Source organism: Musa acuminata, chromosome BXJ3-8, assembly GCF_036884655.1.
Source record: "Musa acuminata AAA Group cultivar baxijiao chromosome BXJ3-8, Cavendish_Baxijiao_AAA, whole genome shotgun sequence".
Taxonomy (NCBI): Eukaryota; Viridiplantae; Streptophyta; class Magnoliopsida; order Zingiberales; family Musaceae; genus Musa; species Musa acuminata.
This window is the reverse complement of record NC_088356.1, coordinates 6,806,698-6,829,356: the sequence shown is the minus strand read 5'-3', so window position 1 is coordinate 6,829,356 and position 22,659 is coordinate 6,806,698. Positions and strand designations below refer to the sequence as shown.

The 22,659-nt window shown below is 40.4% G+C and overlaps 3 protein-coding genes and 1 long non-coding RNA gene across 9 annotated transcripts; 2 read left to right on the top strand and 2 right to left on the bottom strand.

The window, feature by feature from the left end:
* Positions 1-3,114: 3,114 nt before the first annotated feature.
* LOC103993405 (uncharacterized) lies at positions 3,115-8,293 on the top strand. 6 transcript variants are annotated; one of them, XR_010498947.1, is made up of 5 exons: positions 3,115-3,228; positions 3,401-4,693; positions 5,558-6,137; positions 7,181-7,312; positions 8,160-8,293. It is a non-coding gene; the product is annotated as an uncharacterized LOC103993405 (long non-coding RNA). The 6 variants fall into 6 exon arrangements; XR_010498950.1 differs by lacking the exon at positions 8,160-8,293 and having other exon boundaries at positions 3,401-4,504; positions 4,641-4,693; positions 7,181-7,434; XR_010498948.1 differs by lacking the exon at positions 8,160-8,293 and having other exon boundaries at positions 3,117-3,228; positions 5,558-5,922; positions 6,019-6,137; positions 7,187-7,434.
* LOC135646062 (probable beta-1,4-xylosyltransferase GT43A) lies at positions 8,277-10,031 on the bottom strand. Its single transcript, XM_065165182.1, has 3 exons — positions 9,130-10,031; positions 8,667-8,934; positions 8,277-8,417 (listed from the first exon to the last, which is right to left on the bottom strand). Exons 1-3 carry the CDS (start codon positions 9,735-9,737, stop codon positions 8,277-8,279), a joined length of 1,017 nt encoding a protein of 338 aa, XP_065021254.1. The 5' UTR covers positions 9,738-10,031.
* A 3,673-nt stretch (positions 10,032-13,704) lies between these two features.
* Positions 13,705-14,598, top strand: LOC103993407 (LOB domain-containing protein 1). Its single transcript, XM_009413466.3, has 2 exons — positions 13,705-14,003; positions 14,096-14,598. The coding sequence occupies exons 1-2, from the start codon at positions 13,743-13,745 to the stop codon at positions 14,447-14,449; spliced, it is 615 nt and encodes a 204-aa protein (XP_009411741.2). The 5' UTR covers positions 13,705-13,742; the 3' UTR covers positions 14,450-14,598.
* A 3,057-nt stretch (positions 14,599-17,655) lies between these two features.
* Positions 17,656-20,081, bottom strand: LOC135644662 (scarecrow-like protein 3). Its single transcript, XM_065162442.1, has one exon. The coding sequence runs from the start codon at positions 19,203-19,205 to the stop codon at positions 17,781-17,783; it is 1,425 nt and encodes a 474-aa protein (XP_065018514.1). The 5' UTR covers positions 19,206-20,081; the 3' UTR covers positions 17,656-17,780.
* Between the last annotated feature and the right edge of the window lie 2,578 nt (positions 20,082-22,659).

Sequence of the window (22,659 nt, the reverse complement as noted above, 5' to 3'; positions counted from 1 at the left end):
AGAATTTATATGTGAAGTCAAAATTTTACAGAAATATATATTTGTAGTATTAAAACTTACGCTATTCCAATATCTTTGAAAGGATAGATGCGTAAAATCACAAAACATTAAAAAAAAGTCAAGATCTCTCAACTGTTCAAATCCCTATTCGCTGTCCCTCGGGAACGTTTTAAATTAACGTAGTCCCATGGTGCAAATGAGGCCGTGCGTAAAATGAACGGATGTGATTTGGTGATGGAATGATGCGGCGAGATCGTTTACCATTTGTCGGAATATTACTGGAGGTATTGGTTAAGGTTTGTGAGAGGGTGGAGAATGGCAATTAAGAGAGTATTTACTACAAGGGTTAAATTAAATTAATTTGAGGATTGTGAATGCTTAGTTTGGGAGTTAACGTTTGATGGAGTCTAATCTATGGTTGGAGAACTGAATGGAATTTATCTCCACATGGAACTAAAAGATTTGATTGACTAATCCAAGTGGTATCTTTAACATTGTGAAAAGAGAAAGTTAATTTGTGGTAATACTTTTCTTTTAATGATTAATTATTTAAGGGTCATCATGATATATCGAAGAAGACATTCTAAAGTGAGAAATAATCATACACATTTTAATGATTTAGATAGGTAAAAGGAATATTTAGAGCAAAAGATCAAGCAGAAGATTAATTATATTGGTGGAAGTAAGATTGACTCCTTGTTAAGTGGGTTTTAATTGGATTTGATTGGTCACCGAATTATGTAACATGTATTATCTAAACTTAAAATGTGATGCATATTAAATTGATTTAACTAAAAATAAATAAGATAATGCTATAAATACAGGCCCGTTGGAACTATTTGAGGTTCCTCAAGAAGGTTTATTAGAGTCAAAAACAACAAAAATCCACATATGTTTTGTTACCGCAAAGAATTTGGGGTTTAAAGGCTTTAAAGAAACTATTATAAATTGATAGTCTCAAGTCAACATATAGATCACACTTTGACTCTTTGATAGTCTCGTCGCTGTTGACGAACTCCATTAGGAGTCTCTATTCAATTTACATGTAACATTAACTGTGACTCTTATCAAATAGTTATTGTGCCTTGAAATTTTGATGTTTTCATTTGACCAAGTTAGAACGATTTTTCTTTTTTTCGTAAATTCAATATCAGTCATTTTGGAATTAAAGTTTGAGTGGCATAAAATAATATTTTAATATTTAAATATATTATTATACACATTGAATCTCTCAAAATATCTCATTGACTAGAAATATTATATATTAGGTATGCCCTTATCAATCATTTTAATAGTGGTTTTGTGTTTTTGTATAATTATATATTTATGTTTACATTTTGTCTTTTTTTTTTCTTATCGAATACTTATAACAAACTAATGATGAAAATTATATTTATTGTTTGATTGTTTGAGAGTCATAATCCACCTATTCTTTCTAAGAATGCCTCCCTACACTTCAAGGGAATAATCTTAAGAGTAATCTCTTCAACGTTGGAAAAAGTTAGCTCTTGACCTTGTAAAAATGATTAGTTTGTTGGTAAATGGTTTACTACTGAGTCCATGCAATTGACTGAAAAAAATGTGGTTTATGATGCTTATTAAAACCAAAAGGTCTTTGAGGACTAGAGGTGTGATCAAACTACTATAAATGTGTTTTTGTCTTTCATTTTTGTTTGCTATTTGTTTGTGATATTGCTTAATTACACAGTGTTAATTATCATGTTAATTGCATGATCTCGATCTATGAATTTTAATCGATTATTTCTCTATTTGGCTATCCATTAAAGTGGCTAATATATTTGAAATTTGTATTGAATGAATGAGATTGTAAACTCTTAGTCAGTGTGATTTGAGCATTAAGTGGTAGTGTAATATGTAACCAAGAAAATCCATTAACTTTGAAGAGTTGTTAGTACCACCATTACTTCTTCCTCACTCACTGATTCATGAACTGATGCATCCCACTAAACAAAGAATAAAAATTGTTCATTATTAGGTGGAGAAGTATGCATTTAAGTTACTAGAGAAAACCCAATAATTGTGCTTAATGTTAATCTCATTCTTCTTGTTGTAGTGGACAAAAAGAGATCAGTCTGTATAGATATCTTATGTGTTTTTCTGAATTATTTTAGTTGTTTTAATATATTTAGAGAGAACGAGTATTATTTTCTTTCTAGTGTACAATAGGCTTAGAACTTGAATTTCAATTAATTAAAAATCTTTTTTATATTTTTATTATTATATAATAGATATTAAAAAAATTATTTCATATATGAGAACCTAGAATGTCGATTGGTTAAAGATTCTGTCCATTATTTTTAAATTTATGTTATTTTTATCAATTTTCATAACTTTCATTTGAATATATTTTTAGAAAAAACGAATAGTTTTGATAAATTTGCGTATATTACTTCTACTTTCTTAAAAATATGATATTACCTTTGCCTCCGTTGCACAGGTTATTATCTCTAACTATACTCATTCATTTCTTGCTTGCTATTCACAACCCCCAACCCTTAGGTTATTATATTTCTTTTATCGTTATCGATAATAACCAATGCGTCCTGGCTCTCGACACTCTTTTTTCTCACCTATAGGCATACACCCTTGTCTTTGCTCATGTTGTAACCTCCTATTTCCTTGTCTATAACTGTGTGCTCTTGCCCTGGCTTATGAACTATAGTCTTCACCATTTGTTTATTACTCTTGTCTTATTCTCCTCTATTATCGTTAACGATAATCTCATATACCCTTGCCTATGATCTCCTCTTTCCTCACCCAGATCTTTGCCCTCGCTAGTAGCCCATGACCCTTTCTCTTCGCTTATCACTCAACAATGAAATAGAAAAAGAGAGAAGAAGAGGTGAGAGCGAAACAATAATGTAAAGCGGAAGCAATGGTCAACAGAGAGCGGGTAATATCATTATTTAAAAAAAATATTATGCAAGGATTTTTGAAAAAAATATTTTGTAATTTTTTAAAAAAATTGGTCTCTAACTTTGGACTTTTTCAAAAATAAAAGTTCGGACTTTATACCTTTTCCCGCGTGGGATGAAGGCAGCCGTTTGATACGAATAGATGGCTTCATATGATCACCGTCAGATGCTACGATCCGACGGCCTGGATAGAAGCCCTAGCCGGAGCTCGATACCTGTTTGATGATGGGCGAGATGACGGCCATTCTCCTCTCGGCTGCTGGCAGTCGGCGCCCCAGTCGAGCATCATCCGGTGAGATCTCTCTGCCCGTCCTTCTGATCCCTTGGTAATTGTTAGTTGTTCTGAGATCAAACATGACCATTGTATTAGAATCGTATTTCGATGTTAGATATTGGAGTAGCAGTTTTATGTGTGTTTGTTACGATGAATTGCTCAACGATCTGTTCTTTGTTTCTTCATTTAGGTTCCAGGATGTCGTGTCTTTTGGTATTCCAGGATCAAACATGACCATTCTTCTCATGTTGTCTACTGCATCATTCTTGTGCTGGTCATTCCCATCCCAAGTATTGTGGCTAATGTTGGTGATAGTCTTGAAACTCTCCATAGTTGCATTATTTGCATTCTGTGATAGTTTTTATATCGAAGTGTGAGGACAAAGCAAGCTCTTTTTTCTTTTTAAAATTTAGTATACTTTTGAACCTTCATGCTTATCTCAGGAAGCTTTGCCTCTGCTTTCAGCTGCAAGGTATTTTGACTGACTTTTGCTTTGTGGCTTTGTCCTGGAGGCATATATTGAAGATTTCAGGGGGATATCATGTCCTGAGTTATCTTCTGGTTGACTTAGGATATCATACTACCTTACATATTCAAATAAATATGATTGCATAATATCATTTTGTTTTTTGATATGGTGTGGGTCTGGAATAGTATGGATTATATCAGACACAGATCTGATAATGACTAGATATTGCTTAAGTTTGTTTTGATTCGCAGCAGGTAGGTTTATAGCACGTTTTTTAACCTGTTATACATGAGACCGAAGTAGGAGATATAATAGATAAGTACTTGTGTTGATAGTTTGATAGTATAGACTCGTACAGACTTTAAAGGATTTCTGTTTGGATAGTATAAATAATATAGATGTGTATGAACTTGAAAGGAGTATCTCGACCATGCCATGTAGACCTCTTGTTGTTTTACATGTTATTTTTTAAACTATAGCCTTAGAGGTGGTTAGACACAAATAAAAAGAGGAAGAAGAAGAAGAATACCTTGAGGGGTCAAACTAAATACGACAAAGAACAGCTTTTTTGACCAAATTGGAAGGGGAAACTAAGGCAAAATTGCATATATATATATATATATATATATATCAATCAAACATTAAAACTTTAGTAATTCCACATCATTCATTTGTTGTGTGTCAGTTTGTTTATGTGATTGACTCCCTCTGACTTTTGACTCCTCATCTCAGTAGGGGTTTCCATATTTGAAAGACACCTTGTTTGTTCACAGTTATGGAAGATGACTGACTCATCATATTGAACTGGATTTTAGGATGACTGCTGTGAGTTTATGTATACTATTTTATTAGTACTAGGATTATATCACTGATCACTGCTTTGATGTTCACTTATAATATCTTGTTTCTGTTGTGGCAATTCTTCGACATCAAACATAATTTGTATCTGGATCAATTTTAGAGGTATCTTCACTACCAAAGGAGGGACACATACCAGTTGAGCAACCACGGATCGTAAGCTCTCTCCATTTCGTCTATTTTCTGGTAACTTCTATGCATGATATAGTTGTAAAACTGCTACTATTAGATTCACATCAATGGGGTCTATCCACAAAAGAATGGATCATATTCTCTTTAATAACTTGTTTCAATATACAAATATTAGAAAAAAAAAAGAAGAATATTGTCTCAAGATACGAAATAGTCGATCTTCAAGTGCCTTAGGTTGGTAAATTATGTTAAAATAAAGGATCTTCTTATTATATCGGGATGAACTTTAGTAACTGACGCCTTGTGTTGGACAACATTGTTGAAGCAATCATTGCTCCAGGCATCTACTGAGAAGGTTTGTTATTGAACATTGTTTTTATCATCTTAACCTTAGTATTTGCAAAAATTAAGTTTTTTGAAGGGGGCCCATATAAAAAGAAATGGGCCTATGAAATGAAAATTGATGTGATGTTTTGTGTCTTCTTGGTTCTCAAATCAAAATAAATTTAATTATGGTTCATCTGGTTCTTCTCTTTTCTTGTATCTATGCTTTGTCTTATCAAGTTTTGTCACAGTATTGTATTGGTAACTTAATAATGTCTTATGAGGTTATCTTGGTAGCCAATTCAAATTACATAGTTCAGTTGTAGTTGATGTCTTATTGAATCCATAATCTAGAATTATGTATAGTGTATATATACTATCTTGTGATTTCTATTTTTGCTAGCTGCTATATAAAATATAATATGTTGACTCCTTATCGTGTTTCTGTTTTTACACCAGTGTACATGTTAGAACTCTACTAGTTTGTAATAGTTGGTGATGCCTCCTGAAAGAGCATTTTTTACTGTTGTATTGCTTTAATGTCTCCTCTTTATTTTGCTTTAGTTGATTCACAGCCAACCATGGAAGAAACTATCCTACTAGGTGATGACCTTATGCTGGGGCTTCCTTCACCTATCATCCCCCCTGAGATCGCATCTCATGTTCTTGAAGGTGTTGACTTATGTGATGGAGTTTTAAGGAATCTTTTCTTATTAAAGTGATGGCAGATCATCTCATATGACTCTATAGTGGCGAGTGCTACGGGCCATCTTGTCTCCAAAGAACTATGATTGCTATCAAGTCGGTGATCTTTATTTTGGAAATAAAAGGGAAAGTCATTTAGTAAATGCCTTCGGCTTGAAATCAACAATATCGAGCCATTTTGCCAAGATGAGATTGTCTTGTATCAACAGTGTGCTGAGAAAAGGGTCAGTCACATTTATGTATTTTTGTGTTTTACGGAAATTGGACTGGTTTTTGCAACTTTCTACTTGGCTTGTCAATTTGGATTGAAATGCTAACAGGATAAGTAGTTAAGACAGAGGCTCTTACATAGTGAGCATAAGTTGGGGTTGTCCATGCCCTTTACTGCAGCAAAGGAAAGAGCTGCTGAACTCCAATTGGAGGTTACATCTTTGGAAAGGTGCAATCTTTTACCTTCTATTGTCTTTTGATACTTGGTGGTCAACAACCTTATGGAGAATGGAAAAATGAAAAGACCTTTTATTGTGTCACTCATGTAGGTTCTCATGGAACATTTATGTTATCACAGTCAATTAAGTAGCCAGAATTGCATCTGTTGTATCTACAAAAAATTGTGGATTGACATTTTATCTAATCTACCCCTTGTTCTGCTTGTCCAACTTTTTGGATTAATCTGATATGAGCCAAAGGAAGGCAAAACTATGTGACCCTTTCTTTTCTTTACTGACCTATTATGTATTCAGTCAAAGTGCACATTCTTGATTAGTAACTGCTTATATTTAGGAAAACAATGTCCTTGTAGAATCTCGGCAATGTCTGCTCAGTGTATCTTAGAGTTGGAAGAAAATCCAGTATCTACAATACAAAGCAATAGTTACTAGCTAAGTATGAAGTTTCATTCATCCTATGCTCTTCTTTAGGCACATGATTCTTGCAAGTGGAATTGAAATCATGGAACGATTTCACCAGCGCTGGAGTTTGCATGGACGTCTTGAGGATCCTAAGTACTCATGTTTTCTACAATTTATGAATTCTCTTTATTAAGATGTGTTTCATATGATTTGACATCACAATTATATGGAGTTCATCCACCATTCGTATGTGTGTGTGTGTTTGACATGTATAATGTCATGTCACTCTATCTTATGTGATGTTATCAGAATAAAAACAATATAAAATGTAAAAACCTTTGAGAATCAGGAGTTCAGTTTAACATCGTTGTCTCAGTTGACATCAAATATCTAATACTTAGTGAGTTCCAAAGTTGTTTGACTTGTGGGTATATGTACAATTCTTGGGATTGGATGCCAAGGGAATAGGTTACCACCTTGGATACAAATACAATTCTATGCTCCTGCAGGTTTGTAGATTTGATTAGACTTAAGTTTTCTAAACCTGATAGTCATCTGTATCAGAACCAAAGCTCTATTTACTCTTTGTTTTTTGCTATTGTTTGATTTCAGACTTTGTTTTAATGTGCAGAAGAAGATTGGAAGCTTTAAACTGGGGAATTGTGAAAAGGAAACCTGGCAACATCCAAGGAGAGCCTAAACGAGATGCAGTTAGGAAGAAATGGATTTTTTGGTAGATTTGTTTGTGTTCTTGTGATTTCTGGTAAGTAGGCCTCCAAGTGCATGTTAGTCTGCTTTTTGACTTTCTATATACAAAACTCTTTAGAACTGTTGTCACTGTGCTTTTCATTTTGAACTTGTAGAGCAATGATTTGCTTTGGCGTACTTTTTTTGACCCTTTTTATTTTTGCTTGGAATATGTTCTAGTTGCAACTAATTGAGGTAATGTACCAAAATAAAACCAATAATGGTTGATGCTAGTTATTGCTGCTTTTTTGATAACTAGGTTTCATACTTGACGTTGTGATCTTTTCTAAATGTTCAGCATTATATGATGATTGAAGATCTGTTTTTTTTGGAGAATAGAAATTTAATTGTATCCTTCCTCTTCGAGTCTTTGTAGGCAAGAGTTGACTTGTTGATGCTAATCAACAAGTCAACAATGGTATGGACATATACAAAAGGAGATCTATAGATATTGTGATTATCTTAATTTTTCAACAATAGTATGGACATGAATGTAGATGTAGAAGAGTACAGTATAGTTACAATAATGTAATAAATCCCAAATCCAATGTTGTGATTGAGTGTAATATTTAAAATGCACTGAGAAAGATTAAATAAATAAAAACTAACACAGGAGGCCAACACGACTTTTCTTCAACTATTGAAGAGGCAGTTTCAGTAAAATATATAATCTTCTTCAATCATCTTGTATTGCATTATTGCTATAAGACAATTCTTGGATCACATACTAACTTAGATTTCCTTCCCCTATACATGCCTTGAGAGTCTACTTATATATATCTGACACCAGTCAACAAGCAATAAATTCCCACCCGTTCTGTTTCTCTCTCTCTCTCTCTTACTTTATAACAGCGCAACTTCAGGAACTTGCAATAAATAATATTGCTTGGAAGATGACTGATACCCTCAATCAAAATAGAGGATGATTACAAGAAAAGGGCAAAGTAACAATGGGTGGTCTCTATGGTTCTTATTTACCTTTACCTTGGATTTTGGAAGGGCAGAGGGATGGCCCTTGGTCTGTAAGGATGCCACAGCATGATCTTGGAGCAATCAGCAGGAATGCCTTTCAACTTGATGTCATCTTCTCGTATTACCTTTTGGACAAACTTCATTGAGTCCTGCAGTTGCAATCACCAGAAATATATCAATGGTTTAGAATTTAGAGAGAGAGAGAGAGAGAGAGAGAGAGGAGGAGGAGGAGGAGGAGGGGATCAACAAGTTCTGCCACAAAAGATTAAAGTTACAGAATGGTGGCAATTGGTAATTAGCTCCCTTGGGCAGTATTTGGCAGAGGCTGCTGTCTACTAGAGAGATGGTGAGACAATGAAATGACATAAAGCTCATCAAGTAACAATCAACATGCTAACTTGCGATGTGTCGGGCACCGATGTGGGGCGGCCCCATCTCTCAGGATCCCACAGAATCGTACTATTGAACGCAAAGGCTGATATGTCGATCTGTAGAGATTTCCCCTTCATGTCGGCATCGGTCATCGGACTCCTAACAGTGGCTTTGTCATTGCTCGAGTCCTTGAAGAGCCATCCCACGACCTTGGAAGAGCTGCAAACCGGCCCATCCACCACCACTCTCCTCCTGTTTGCCGATGCCGTCGCCAATGGCCAAGTCCCAAAAACCCTGCATTTGTTGATCAGAAGAGCTTTTACTACGGGGAGGGAAATGTCAAGAGAAGCATTTCGATGTAGCACAGGAGGAGGATCTCAGCTAATGCTGCAAACTCCTTTCGATACCAAACTGCAATCGGGTGTTCTTGAAGTCGTAACAAAATGAGGACAGAAGGCAGAGGAGATGCAGATGGGAGAGAACGCATACTTAATCTGTCTGATCTCTTCGAAGAATTCGAGATCGTAGACGTTGGATGCGTCTGCGAAGTGAACGACCCCGGCAAGCCGGTGATACTCCACATGATTCAGCGCCACGTTCCTCTGGTGGTCGGCCTCCGCCGCCGGGTCAGTAAAGTTCTTCTCGAACGTCAGGTGCCTGTACATGACGCCGGTCTTCCTCAGCATCTCGGCCGTCACGGGGGCTGCGGCACGGGCTTGGACAACGATCCAGAGCAGCGGCGGGGGCACCAGCTTCAAGGTGCAGGCCAGTCTCCTCAAGAATGCCTCTTGCAGCCTGTCGTCGGAGCGAGTCGTCGTTATGATGATCAGTTGCCGATCCAAATGCGGCTCAGGAGATTCTCCCACTGGAATCTCAGCCATTATGCTCCGGTTGGCGATGCCAGGGTCGGCGAGCTTCTCCAAGGCAGGCACGGGCTTCGTCGGCCGGTCAGAGGAGCCGATGCGGCGGGAGAAGATGGAGGCGGTACTCGCGGGGGCAAAGCCGGTGAAGAAGCCCATCACGAAGCACAAGGCGAAGTGGATGAGGGCCTTCTTCCACAGCTGGATCCTCTTCCTCGGTCGGTCGAACGAGCCCATGTTCCGTTCCTCTTAAGGATTTGGCTCAAAGAGGAGGCGGCAAAGAGGGGACAACCGCGACGGGGAACAGATAGAGAGAGTTCTACTACTTAATAATGGGGGCGGAGTTGAAGGGGGAAGGTTGCGGTTGGTGACAGTTTTAAAAGCGCGGGAGCACAACGGTCGAATTGGCTAAGGCTTGCTGTGCGGTGGTGATGATGCCTTTTGGTTGAGCTATCATTATTAGTCACCCACTTCATCTCGCTTCTGTTCCTCAATAGAGAAGCTGTCTCTGCTTTCCTTTGCTGCAGTGCATGAAGTCATTTCTTGAAGCTAAAGAAAGTATAAAGGCCAAGGGGAGCAGCAAATTTGCTGGTGGGATGTGAAGGCACCACCTAATTTGTGATCTTTTGTTTGAAGCAAGCAAGCCAACCCATTCAATTTAATGCTGCTTAACCTCAATTTCTATGTGCCACTTGTTGCAGGACAACAACAAAAGAGAAACCAATGCATGGGTTTGTGTTTGCAAATAAACTACTCTCTCCCTTGTAGTGTAGTTAGCACCAGAGTGTCACACAGCACATAGGAGGAGTAATGTAATTGTGGACTGGTAGAAATGGAGAGTGTTGAAGCCATGAGATCGGTACTTGTTCGGACTGATGACATGGTCATCTCCTCTTTCTAAATGAAGCTTAGCTCACATCTAATATAACTTTATGATCATTTTGTGATCATATACAGAGAAATGATGTAGCTTTCATGAATCCATGTAACTCTTTGAGAATATTCTTTGTCAAGATCATGAAGCTTTGCTTCTTACTTTGTTCGCTACGGTATGGTATAGTAGGTGGAAGCTACTCCACTTAATATTTTGTATGTTATTGTTTATGAATATAATATTTAATAAGAGGTTGAGAGAACAATATAATATTTATAATATTTTTATAATAAAAGTATTTTTTTTTCTCTAATAAAGTTTTGTTAAAAATAATAATATAAGGAAAATTAGTACCTAAAATGTTACTTTGGTAGTGATATACTCACTTATCGGGTAGAGAGCTCGAAATTTCATCCGATATAATTTACACTTAAAATCGGACCGAAGTTAGATACAAAACTTTATATATAGATATAATATTTGAGAGTAAGTGTACCTATCAACCTATAAGAATCCATATCCATTTCTATCTATACTTTTTGACCAACTCGTAGTGTTTTGGCCACTACTTTGTTTCTCTCAAACGATATTCTTTCTCTTACTTGTTTAGATAAATCGGAAGAAGATGGATATTATAATCCCTCGTAAATTGATAAGTTTTAAATTATTTTATAAAAAAATAGTACTTAAAATATTACTTTGGTAGTGATATACTCACTCATCGCACTCGAAATCTTATCCAATATAATTTATACCTAAAATCAAATCGATGATGAAGTTGGATACATAACTTTATATATAAATATAATATTTTAATGTAAGTGTACCTATCAATCTAGAAGAATCCATATCTTACTCTACCTTTATTTTTTGACCAACTCGTTGTAATGTTCTTAAGGATACTCTTTCCCTTATGATTTTTTCTATTTATTTTTTTTTTCTTATTTTTATAAAAAAATTATTATTTTTAAAGATAGAAAAAAGAAAAAGAAAGAAAAGGGAAGGATAGATACATTCATGCATAGGGGATCCATGCATGAAGTTATCTTTCAGCTAACTTACAATGTCTCGAGGCAATATTCACAACATGAATTAGTTTGGTCCAAAACCAATGACCTTGATTGATGCAGATCATCAATTACCTTTTCAAGCTTAGACTGAGTTGGATCGGATATTCCACCTCAAAGTGTCTCTCCTCCTCTTCGTCGTAAGAGTATCAAGGTATCACGAAACCTCATCGACGAAGTCCACAGTGGTATGATGGCCAAGTTGGCTTTGATGGAGAAGTGCCGTCCAACCTTCCAGGTTGACAATCAGCAAACGATAGCGAGAGAGAGAGAGAGAGAGAGAGAGTTCTCTCGGCATCATCATCAGTACGCCATCCTGTCTGAATGAAGGAACCGAAGAGAGAGACAGGTGCTGCGATACAAAGAAAGCGCAGGGAGCAATAGAAAGATGGAGAAAAGCTTCGCATGTCTGCAGCAGTATTGGGAGCATATCATCTCCATCTCTTCCCAATCCATTTCCGGGACCGACCGAGCTAGTGGGAACTTGCCAAGATCCCAGCAACAGTGACTGCCGTGTGGGCCTGCGTGGATTTGATGTGGACTATTATTGAAAGGTTGAAGAAGTAAGAGTGGGACCGATCAGATATGACCATCTTCGATGAACTCATGATTTCGATATCTTTAAAAATGAAAGATGAGAATATTTTAGATATCTTGGAAGAAGATAGATATTATAATCCGATAAGTTGTAAGGTATTTTATAAGAAAAATATCATCTAAAAATTTAAAGAAATCCTCGTTTTTTCGTCTAACCGAAGATATATAACACATTGATTAGTCTCATATTAACAATTAATTTATAATGATATATCGATTTAAGATTAACGAAATTGATAGATCAATTATCTCATTAAGTAAGATCAAAATAATTGATAACAAAATTAATTAAAAATTGAAATAATCTAAAATTAATTACAAATCTCTCTCCTTTATGTGTTTGATACAGAGAACAACACTCTTTACTAATGCTGAAACCGTAGGAAAATTTCTTGTACCCATAAAAAATGAGACATTAATTAGCTATAAGGTGGGAAAACTCGTACAGCACATCTCCCATCACACACTACAAAAAAACAGCAAATAAAGACTTCCTCCAACCTCAACAATGAACGGAGGCTCTGATAGATGCGGGTTTCCATGGAAGGTTGCTTTCTTGTGCGCCGCGTGCATGCGGCACCAGCTTCACTCGCACCCCACACACTGCTGGAAACTTGCGGCAGACGACGACGACGACACGACCCATTCCAAGTCTCCGCTTATGAAGGTCGGCAAGCATTTGGAAGCGCAACGTTTTCAGCACTGCAACGACGATGGCGCAATCAATTCAGACGGGCTAATTGGTCCATCGGTCGATGCCGCCGCCGCTGCTTAGTCTTCCACATTGCACACAGTTCATTTCGTGGCCCTTCGGTTGGGGAATGGAATGTTCTACCTTTCAAGGCTATGTATGACCTGCTGTTAGAACAAAGTACTTGGAAAGTAGGGGATGACCGATTCTGCTCATGCATGGAAGCTGTGTTTGAGGTGATCGATTCTGCTCGTCGATGAGGATGCATCCGTGTGCACAAAGTTCTCATTTTGATTTAAGGATCACTTTTTCTCATGTCAAAATCAATAGTAAAAAATTGACGAGGCTCCATCGATACATATTATTGGATATAAAAGGCTATTTCCGATACTTGAACTGACATCTCGGATTCACATATGTTAGAGTTAGCCTCAGAAAATTTACCAAAGGATAATTTTGGCAACAACCCAACAAAGACAATAAAGCGGAAAAGATAAAAGCGATAAGAACATCAGATTTACGTTGTTCGGTCAATTGACTTTGACCTACACGGATGAAAGAGAAGCAAATCACTACTATAAAAGGGAGTATCTGACTTCAAAACTCAAACCCTTATTTATAATTCCAATAGGAGATAATAAGCATGATTTTTCCGATATGGAACCATGGGACTTGCCAAACTAACAACATCCACTGTATTGGTCGAGTCATATTCTAGTGTGATGTGCGTAATGCCTGCCTGAATTAATTTATGTCAAAATAATTATTATACACAGACAATAAACTAATAAGAGAGATTCTAATTTTCTCTGCCTCTCCTAAATTTGTGCCTGCTGAGACTACACAGCAGACCGGGATCTGACGCAAATGTTCTAACCTGCTGACGTCATATCTGTCAGCAATGGCGTCGTAGTCTCCCCCTCCCTATATATCTCCTCTGCGGGGCAAGAACGAGCCACCATCTCCATTCAAGAGTCCATATTATTCTCTCCTCCCTCTTTCCACCTCCTGCCATGGACTCCAGCGACACAAGCACAACCGGCTTCCATCACGTTTCTTCCTCCCCAGCATCTTCTCCCATCTCATCACCTCCGTGCCTCCCCGCCACTCCGACGACAGTAGTCATCCACAGCCCCTGTGCCGCCTGCAAGATCCTCCGCCGGCGATGCGCCGACAACTGCGTTCTCGCGCCTTATTTCCCGCCGACAGAGCCGCTCAAGTTCACCACCGCGCATCGCGTGTTCGGTGCCAGCAACATCATCAAACTGTTGCAGGTAAACTGCCTCCGTTAAGTCTTCCCCGCAAAGTTTCTTTCTGTCTTTATATATATGTCCTACCGCACTTCAATTGGATTCGACACTCTCAGGATCTCCCGGAAAACCAGAGGGCGGACGCCGTGAGCAGCATGGTGTACGAGGCGAAGGCGCGGATCCGAGATCCGGTGTACGGGTGCACTGGTGCCGTATGCCAGCTTCAGAAGCAGGTGGATGAGCTCCAAGCGCAGCTGGCACGGGCGAAAGCCGAGCTCACCAACCTGCAAGCCCAGCACGGGAACCTGCTCGCATTAATCTGCATGGAAATGGCTCGAACACAGCAAGACTGCACGCCTCAGTCCGTCGATGACGCCCTCGCTGCCAGCCCTTGCATGTTTCAGAGCGATGCAGACTTCCTCGATGAGATCAGCCAGGGCTTAGTTTGGGATGAACCCCACTGGCTATGATTCACGGTTCTGAAACCCATGTACACTGCTGATTAATAATCCGGTCGTCTGATGATGAGAGATAGATGATTTGTATTTGCATTACTTTTAGCGATGAACGATTACTGTTTCCCTCTAAAGAATAAGATTCTCTACAGCAATTATGTTGATGCGATTTGGACTAAATCCATATTCTAGACCAGTGGAACAATCTGGAAAGGCTAGCTTCGTGTGCTTGACATTATAAGCTTAGATGCACAGAATTCCATGAAAGAGGAAAGTTGCATGCAACACAATTATAATCTCCTCACCGAGCAGAATTTGATGCTTACGAACTCGGAAGAGTCCTCTTCCTATAACTTGGGTTGGAAATTCTAAGCTTGTAGTCCATATCTTTATCACCACGCAATGATCCAGCAGTTGGGAGCAAGCAATAATCCATCAATAAAAGTTGGTACTTGGCCACAGAATAACTTCTTCGTCTTTTTAGTCACTATTGGAATCGTAATTCTATACCTTTTAGGTTAGTTGATTTGCCACCTCTAAGGATGCCACCATGCGTCATGTGTACGAGTCTAAGTCTTGTAGACCTACCGTGTCAGCATCACGCAAAACTCCATTGACGAAGCTTGAAGCTGGATATCATGTACTGCGATTCCACAAAATGCTTGACTAGAGATCACAGAATCATCTTAGATCAACCAGTGCCAAAACCTAAAGTGGTTAACAATACTAGTCCTCACCATTAGATAACAATATAAATTCTAGAATATGAACTGTATTGCATGAAATATGGTCACCGCATGCAGATAATATGACTCCCGAGTGGTCATAAATTCAATGTATACACAGGAAAAACTGAAGAGTGGTATACTTCAAACTTAGGGTCTCAAGTCTGCCAACTTTCTTCTTTTTCCTCTTGTGAAACCTACGACTTAGGGTTTGATGGTAACGAGAGAGAACAAAAGTCAGATAACCCAGTGGAGAAGGTGGGCAGAGAAGACTGCCTTCAAGCACTGTCTTAACTATTAGATAGTCATATACTTTTTACAGTTCAAATGTGGATTTTAAATGGCATGTCTTATCTATTTGTAGTAGCATTTCATTATGGTTTTTCTTTGTTCATATCCGAAATCATGTTGTGAAATGAGTTCTATTTCAGTTTGCCTTTCTTACATATGTTCTAATCACTGGACTTGAGGTATATTAATTAGCATAGTAGTATGTGGGTCACTCAGCCAAGATACAGGAGCTGCATCTTCCATTATCTGCGAATGCTAAAGTCTCATAACATACATTGCAGATTGCAAGGATTGATGCTGCTAATCCATCCAAAACTCGAGATTTTTTAGGATGATAAATCCTAAAAAACTTGGATATAGGAAACATGCCTTCAGAAACATATGTGAAAAGTTGCAGGTTATGATCTGCACCACTTAAAAATGAGTCGAACACTGAAGAAACATGAAATTTGTGGTACACATGATGTGTGGCACCGACTGTTTCAGGTACCAAATCTTGTGCTATCAATCATACTGATAAGTAGATGTGAAAGGAAGTATAAGCAGAAGCTGATAATTAAGATAGGGTTAGCAGAAGAGAGAGTATGAAAACAACAAGATGAAGTCTGCTTACTGTGTGGGGTACCTATTTGTCTCAGAAAGTTCCTCATCACACAGTCTCTCCAAGCTGCATGGGGCCCTTCAGCAATTGCTATGCATGTCACTTTGTGGAGCAGTTCTAACCTGTGGAAAATGGCAGGTTCCTTTCTCACTCTGGAGAGTGGTTTCAGATGCGATCAAGGATGCCCCAGGCTGCGCTTTGCATCCACACCCAACCCTTGCTTTCTCACTTGGAGGATGAAGCAGCAGAGTTCAGTCTTGATGCTGCTGCTGGATAAGTCCCCATAGAGATGTTTGCTTCCTTCTTCTTTAAGTAGAAGGCTTCTTCTTCTTCTTCTTCTTCAGATCAGCAGCAGTATTTCTCCGATACTGCTTACTCTGCTGCTGAGAAAATATCATGAAGCTTCAAGAAGCATCATGGCTCTCAAGTTAAAAGTGAGGGGTAGGAGTCTAGAAAGTGATAGTAGTTCGACTGGAATTCAAAGATCCCATCGAGTTGGCAATACAATACCAACTAAATAGCATCCTTCAAAGGCAACTCCACCTGCGCTACTCACGAATGAGAACTTGCTGCAAGAACTGGGAGATCGCCTACTTCACCATACAAACACTGGACGGAGAGATAGGCGACTGCAGCGAGTCTCGAATGTCTTCACTCAGTCGCCATAAGATCTATGCTTTCAAGCGTGCAAACTATCACAACATTCACAAGGGTAAAGCAGATAACCTCCGCTAGCAAAGATCATAATTTCCTAGATATGAAAATTCTCGAGGGAGCTCAAGATTGACGCTAACAAAATATATTTATTAGCAATGATGATGAACTGGTTCGGGATAATTCCATCATAATAGTTCATCTCAAAGGCACAAGAACTAGGGAATTCCCGCATGAAATCATCTCAAATCCTCCATTACATTACTTTCGATGTCATCCGTCAGCATAGTTTAACTGCGTTTGATTAATTTTGATGACAAGATTGGCATGCTAATCTTCATATTGTTTCAACTTTGTAGAAATGCAAAAACACTTGTATCTATCAAATCTTAATTAAGATTTTGTAATAAAGAGAAGATGCTGGCAGAATCCAAGGTAAATTAAGCTCAGAACTGGCAAAATAGAGTGTCATCGGAAAGCTAAATGAGTCTTGAGTTGGGCAACTTTTCGAGTTCCCATATGACGTTATGGTCCGAATAATAATTTGGGATCTTTTTAAGTCCTTTTAATTTGCCGTACGTCAACGAACTTTGATGCTTAAAAGTTCGTGTTGTCTTGGAAATCTCCCAAGTTGGAGTCCACATGAACTCCCAAGTCATGCTGGAAGAGTAGTGGTTTATATCCCTTTTGATAGCACCTATTTGGTTACCAATCTGCTAATTTATGGATGCATAATCCATGTAGCTTTGTTGATTTAGATACATACTGTGTCTCGTTCTACAACGTTTCTTTAATTTTGACAACAAAAAGAAGTAAAGATGAATCAAAAGTATTACTCCAATTCATGTGATATTGAGAATTGGTGGAAAAATAGAGTCCAAACTCCGCTGGGAAATCCCGAAACAGAAACAGAGGAAGAACAAAATTTGATGCAGCACATACACATCCTGTTTCCCAAACAGTTGTGCATTGAAGAGGGCCAAAAAGATCATATACATGTACAACATTTCTGGAGGAAATGGATAGGGAACACTAAACAAGAAGAAGAAGAAGAAGAAGAAATGAGGAAACAAAGTCAATCGTAGCGTTTGCATCTCCATGCTGCAATGGAGAAGAGCGGTCGGTCCTGCCAACACAACAGGAAGCACCCGTTCTCCTCCTTCACCTTGTAACCCTCGCAGCCGAAGCTCTGCAGCAGCCTCCTCGCTTGCAGGAGGCCGTAGTAGCTGAGAGGCAGCGGTCCGAACCCGGCCATGTCCATCCTCTGCGCCCACCTCTCCAGCTTCTCGTGCCGCTCCTTCCTCTCCCACCCCTCGCACGCGATGATGTTCTTGATCTCCTCACCCAACAGCATCTTCTCCACCCGCAGCCGCTCGACGGACTGCCTCGGCACCGTCGAGTCCAGGCAGTCGAACAGGGCGGCGTAGTAGAAGAGAGCCTCCACGAACCGCTCGTTCAGCGCCGGCACGTTGTGGTTGGACTCCTGCTCCGTCACCACCATGATCTTGGGCGACAGACCCCACAGCAACGCCAGGAAGCTCTCCATCCTCGCCGGCGACGATGCCGGTGCGAACGGCGATGACAGCGCCGACTCCGTGCTCGGGCTGTATCCGTTCGCGACGTGGTCCTTCTCGAAGTAATCCCCTAAGGTCAGCTGGCTGACTGGCGCAGTTCTTTGCGCCTGCCGCGGGTCGCCGGCGCCGTCGTTGCTTGCGAGCAAGGAATGCAGCTGGAGGACTGTGCTGATGGCCAACGCCTCCCCGGTCTTGACGCGGAGGCTCTCGACGTCGAGGTTGTCAAGCCTGCTCACCACGGCGTTGAATTGGAACGGGATGTCGAGCCGCTCGGCCTCATCCGAAAGGCGCGCGGCCGTGTGGTTGAGCAGCTCCTTGTGCTCGTGCACGCCGGTGATCTTCAAGTGCGGTGGGCCCTCCGGCCGTGCCCGTAGCCCTTGGAGGAGGGAGATCCACTGGGTGGGGTCCGACGCGTTGAGGTCGACGACGTGGACCACCCTCTCGCCCTCCATCGCCTCCATGATCGCCTGGTTGGAGACAACATACGACAGGCGGAGGAAGGGGCAGAGGTCGAGGAAATGGCGGCGGGCCGCGGCGGCCTCCGCGAGAGGCAGGACGACGGCGCGGGTGGAGTCGAGGGCGTGGTAGAGGCCCGGCCAGAGGCGGAGGGCGCGGCGGGCGAGGGCCTCGGTGAAGTGCGAGGCGATGCGTTGCATGGCGTCGCCATCGGGGGCGGCAAGCAGGGCGATCTGCTCCAGGAAGGCGTTGGCGCGGTCGATGCTGCCGGCGGCGACGTGGTTGGCGCAGTTGAGGAGGAGGTGGATGAGGCAGAGGCCGCGCTCGTCGGACTTAAGCTCGCGGAGCCACGGTGAGTAGGGCGACAGGGAAGGAGGGGAGAGAGACATCAGGGAGAAGGTCTTGAGAGGGGACGAGGTCACCGAGGACGACCCTTCGTCTTGCACTACGTTGGCCATCAAAGGCGCCATCGCCCACTCGATGCAGGCGTCGACAGCAAAGCACTGGCCGCAAACAGAGGACCAGACTCAACACAAGCTAACGGCCGAAGCCATCAGAGCAAGACTCGGATGAGGGGGGAAAGCAGGGGAATTTCGTCGAGCAGGAAGTAGGCTCAGGAAGGATCAAGCTTGTTGCAGCAGAAAAAGACGGCCAGCTCGAAGGATTACGATCTCTCCAACAAGCCTCCCGTGACAACGGATCCAAAAGCTCGCCACCTGAGACGGTAGGAAGCTGTCCTTCTCCACGGGAGATTTGCTAAGATATGCAACGACCCTGCCCTCCCTTCCGGGCCACACAAGTCTCTCTGCCGTCCCCCTCAAAAGCCAAAGCCGGTCATAAAAGCACAGCAGCTAAACGCCTCCGGTGGCGCTGGCGACAAAAGCGAAGCCTTTTGTCCGCACCGCTTCCGTGTCCTCGTCCGGAGGCCTCCGCCCCCCTTAAATTATGACCACGGTTTGGAGCCTTGTCCGATAGCGAGGGAATCAGCGTGGCCGCTTTATTCCGTGGCCTCGCAAGTCGCCAACGGCGCCTCAACAAAACAAAAACACCACTCCTTGTGGTTTTGTCTCTTCTCCGGGGGAGAGAGCAAGCGAAAGGGGGATGCGCGGGGCGGACCTGCTCCGATGGCTCCAAGCCTCTCCCCTTGTCATCTAGTGCGCGGCATGACCAGCCACATTGTCTTGATGCTACGGGGATGAGGACAAGAGGAGAGGGGAGTTTGGGGTGACGACAAAGATGGCGAGGCATGGTTCCACCTGTTCGACCATTTTCCCGTTCTTTCTTCTTGCCCTATCTGTCGATCGGCTCCCAAGATCAAGAACTTTTTGGCGAATGGGTCACCGTTGAGGTTGGAATTATGTGTGAGAGTTGGTGGATCGGGCAGTCTTTAGGCTGTGGCAGTCACATCTGCTTCTGATCCAAAGCCCCTCTTTCGTGCACCGACTCCCCCACTCTAATCAATGCATATGTATCCATTCACATTTACTTCCCACCTAAATCCCACCTTTTTCTTATAATATTTTTTTAATTTTCATAATTCTTTTAATTTTCTTTGGAAGAATTAAATATATATCCATTAGAAAATCTCTATCATAAAAAAAAAGACATTAATTCCACCCTCAATGTGATATATCTATCGTACAAGTCTCGTGACAGCTATATACAATACATGACATGATTTTATACTGCATGGTATAAGATGATATTATATGATGATAAGGGGGGTCTTACATGTTATGGTAGAATGTCATGTCATCCACATAGTTATGCCAATTCGAGCACTTTCTCAACCCCACATGTCAATAGGATATCTCTGTCGATTATTACGTTAAGTAATTGCGTTTATCATAATACCTAATAATTTGAGAAACTCTGAAATAACACCAAGTGATGCCATGTAATTATCGTGTGAATCAAGAGTTTGTGTACTTATGTTTATAAGCTCTCGATTATATGATTTGATCTTTCTTTCTCTCGTTTTTTTTTTTTATCGAGATTTCTCTCGCTCTTTTCAGCTTTACGAAACTCTTTGCCAACCTAAGCAATTAGAGCTCCAATCTAGTTTTTAGGTAACTCGACTACTTCTTGACATCGACATCGAAGCTTACGATAAATTCTGAAACTAAGGTGAGCTTCGACTTTCGATATATCATAAAATTAAAAATATACAATAGCATGTGATAGATACACCTTGAAATAATAAAATCAAATCCTTTAGTTATGCTTGGCTCTTCGTATGGATTAAGAAATGTCATTAACTTTATTATACTCATGGGTATTTTATCTTGAAAGAACCCTCGATTGGATCAAATTATAAGAAACATTAATCATAAAAAATCGTATAGTTTTTAACCATATCGAGATGGATGAGAAGTGGGAGATGCAAAGTGCTTATGGTAAACTTATATTTATTTTATGTGTGATCTCATATGTGGATCACAAACATAGTCTCTTACTGCATGCTGAATGCCTCCACATATTATGTTGATGACTGCTAGATTCGCTATACTGATTGCCCATACTTGGAAAGAAGAACTACAATTTCAAAGAGAGGGAAACACTTGATAGTGTGTGCGTGTGTGTGTGTGTGTGTGTGTGTGTGAGAGAGAGAGAGAGAGAGAGATGCCAAGACATTTGAATCTGTGATGTATTACTTGTGGACTTGGCAGCGGCAAGCTCGAACCAAAGATAACAGTTGGGTTGGAAGGAGGACAAAGCTTGGAGTTCTGCCTCGATGGAGACCTGTGCATGTAAATGCCATTTGTTTTTAGCAGGTAAAAGAATCGAATCGTACAGAGACAAGTCTGAAGGCCAAATTTTGTGTTGACCTGTGGCCATTGGACTTTGTTGGTGCAGGGAATAACCTTTCCCACTTCGTTTCTGTGCATCTCCTTTTGGCTGCCTCCACTGCTGAAACCAAGAACAACAAGGCACGAGACAGATGAGCAACATGATTCACGTTCCTCCCTACTGCTGCCTTTGGGAATGACTTGTGTCTTTTCTGGGCGAGGAATACATCACACCAGGAAAACTGGGAGCAGAAACAGAGGTAGACGATGAATGCTTTTGGCTCATCTGAGAACCATCGATGGAGATGTCAAGCTTGTAGTTGTCGAGATGCAAGGAGCAAGGAATCTTAGATAGGTTCCAAAGGATAACTACATCTCTTTGGTTTTTGCTGTGCCTTCTTTAGCTTGGATAGACTCATCTGGGCATGCCATGGGCGGTGATGGCCAACACAAAGCACAAAAGAAGGCAGAAGAGGTCAGGTTGAGATGTCAATCAGAACAGATGAGAGTAGGGTGGCTGTTTGAAGGTCTGCGAGGACGGGCAGACTCCTACAAACTCACAACTCATCAAAGATTCTTTCAATCCCCATGATCTTATCACTAGATTTGAAACCTTGGGTTCCCCAAATCGAACACTAGATTGAGGATGAGAGTTTATGGTTCTCACTTTTTATCTTTTGGTTAGGAATATTGAGATTTTATTTATTTATTTTGGGTCGGAGAAGTACAATCGCTATCTACAATGTGAAAGATTTTTTCTTCAAGTCCATGAATAATTGCTTATTTTACAAAATTCGATCCAATTAATTGAAATTGACTATTTGGTACAATGAAGTTGTGATTCATTGATTATTTACTTATTGAAAGAATATCTTACTTTTATATTATCACTAAAGTTATAGTTCTAATATTGATGAAATTTCAAAGAAGCCCTAAATATCACAATGACAAGAAAGGAGTATTTTAGGGATTTTGGAATTTAAGGTGTTCTATCATAAGAACACTAAATGATAGAACCCTCCTAAAATGAGACATTCAATAGGATAAAATCCAACATTGTGATGGTGAATTAAACATCAATCAGGTGGGAGAAATTATTTTTAAAAAAATAACGAAGAAAGTATTCGAGCTAAGA

Bases quoted from the DNA above. Each gene is read 5' to 3' on its own strand.
- LOC135644662 (XM_065162442.1), bottom strand. From the start codon at position 19,205: ATGGCGCCTTTGATGGCCAACGTAGTGCAAGACGAAGGGTCGTCCTCG.
- LOC103993407 (XM_009413466.3), top strand. From the start codon at position 13,743: ATGGACTCCAGCGACACAAGCACAACCGGCTTCCATCACGTTTCTTCC. The intron at 14,004-14,095 runs GTAAACTGCCTC...CGACACTCTCAG, and splicing joins ACATCATCAAACTGTTGCAG to GATCTCCCGGAAAACCAGAG.
- LOC135646062 (XM_065165182.1), bottom strand. From the start codon at position 9,737: ATGGGCTCGTTCGACCGACCGAGGAAGAGGATCCAGCTGTGGAAGAAG. The intron at 8,935-9,129 runs GTATGCGTTCTC...CAACAAATGCAG, and splicing joins GAAGAGATCAGACAGATTAA to GGTTTTTGGGACTTGGCCAT. The intron at 8,418-8,666 runs GTTAGCATGTTG...TTGCAACTGCAG, and splicing joins CGGTGCCCGACACATCGCAA to GACTCAATGAAGTTTGTCCA.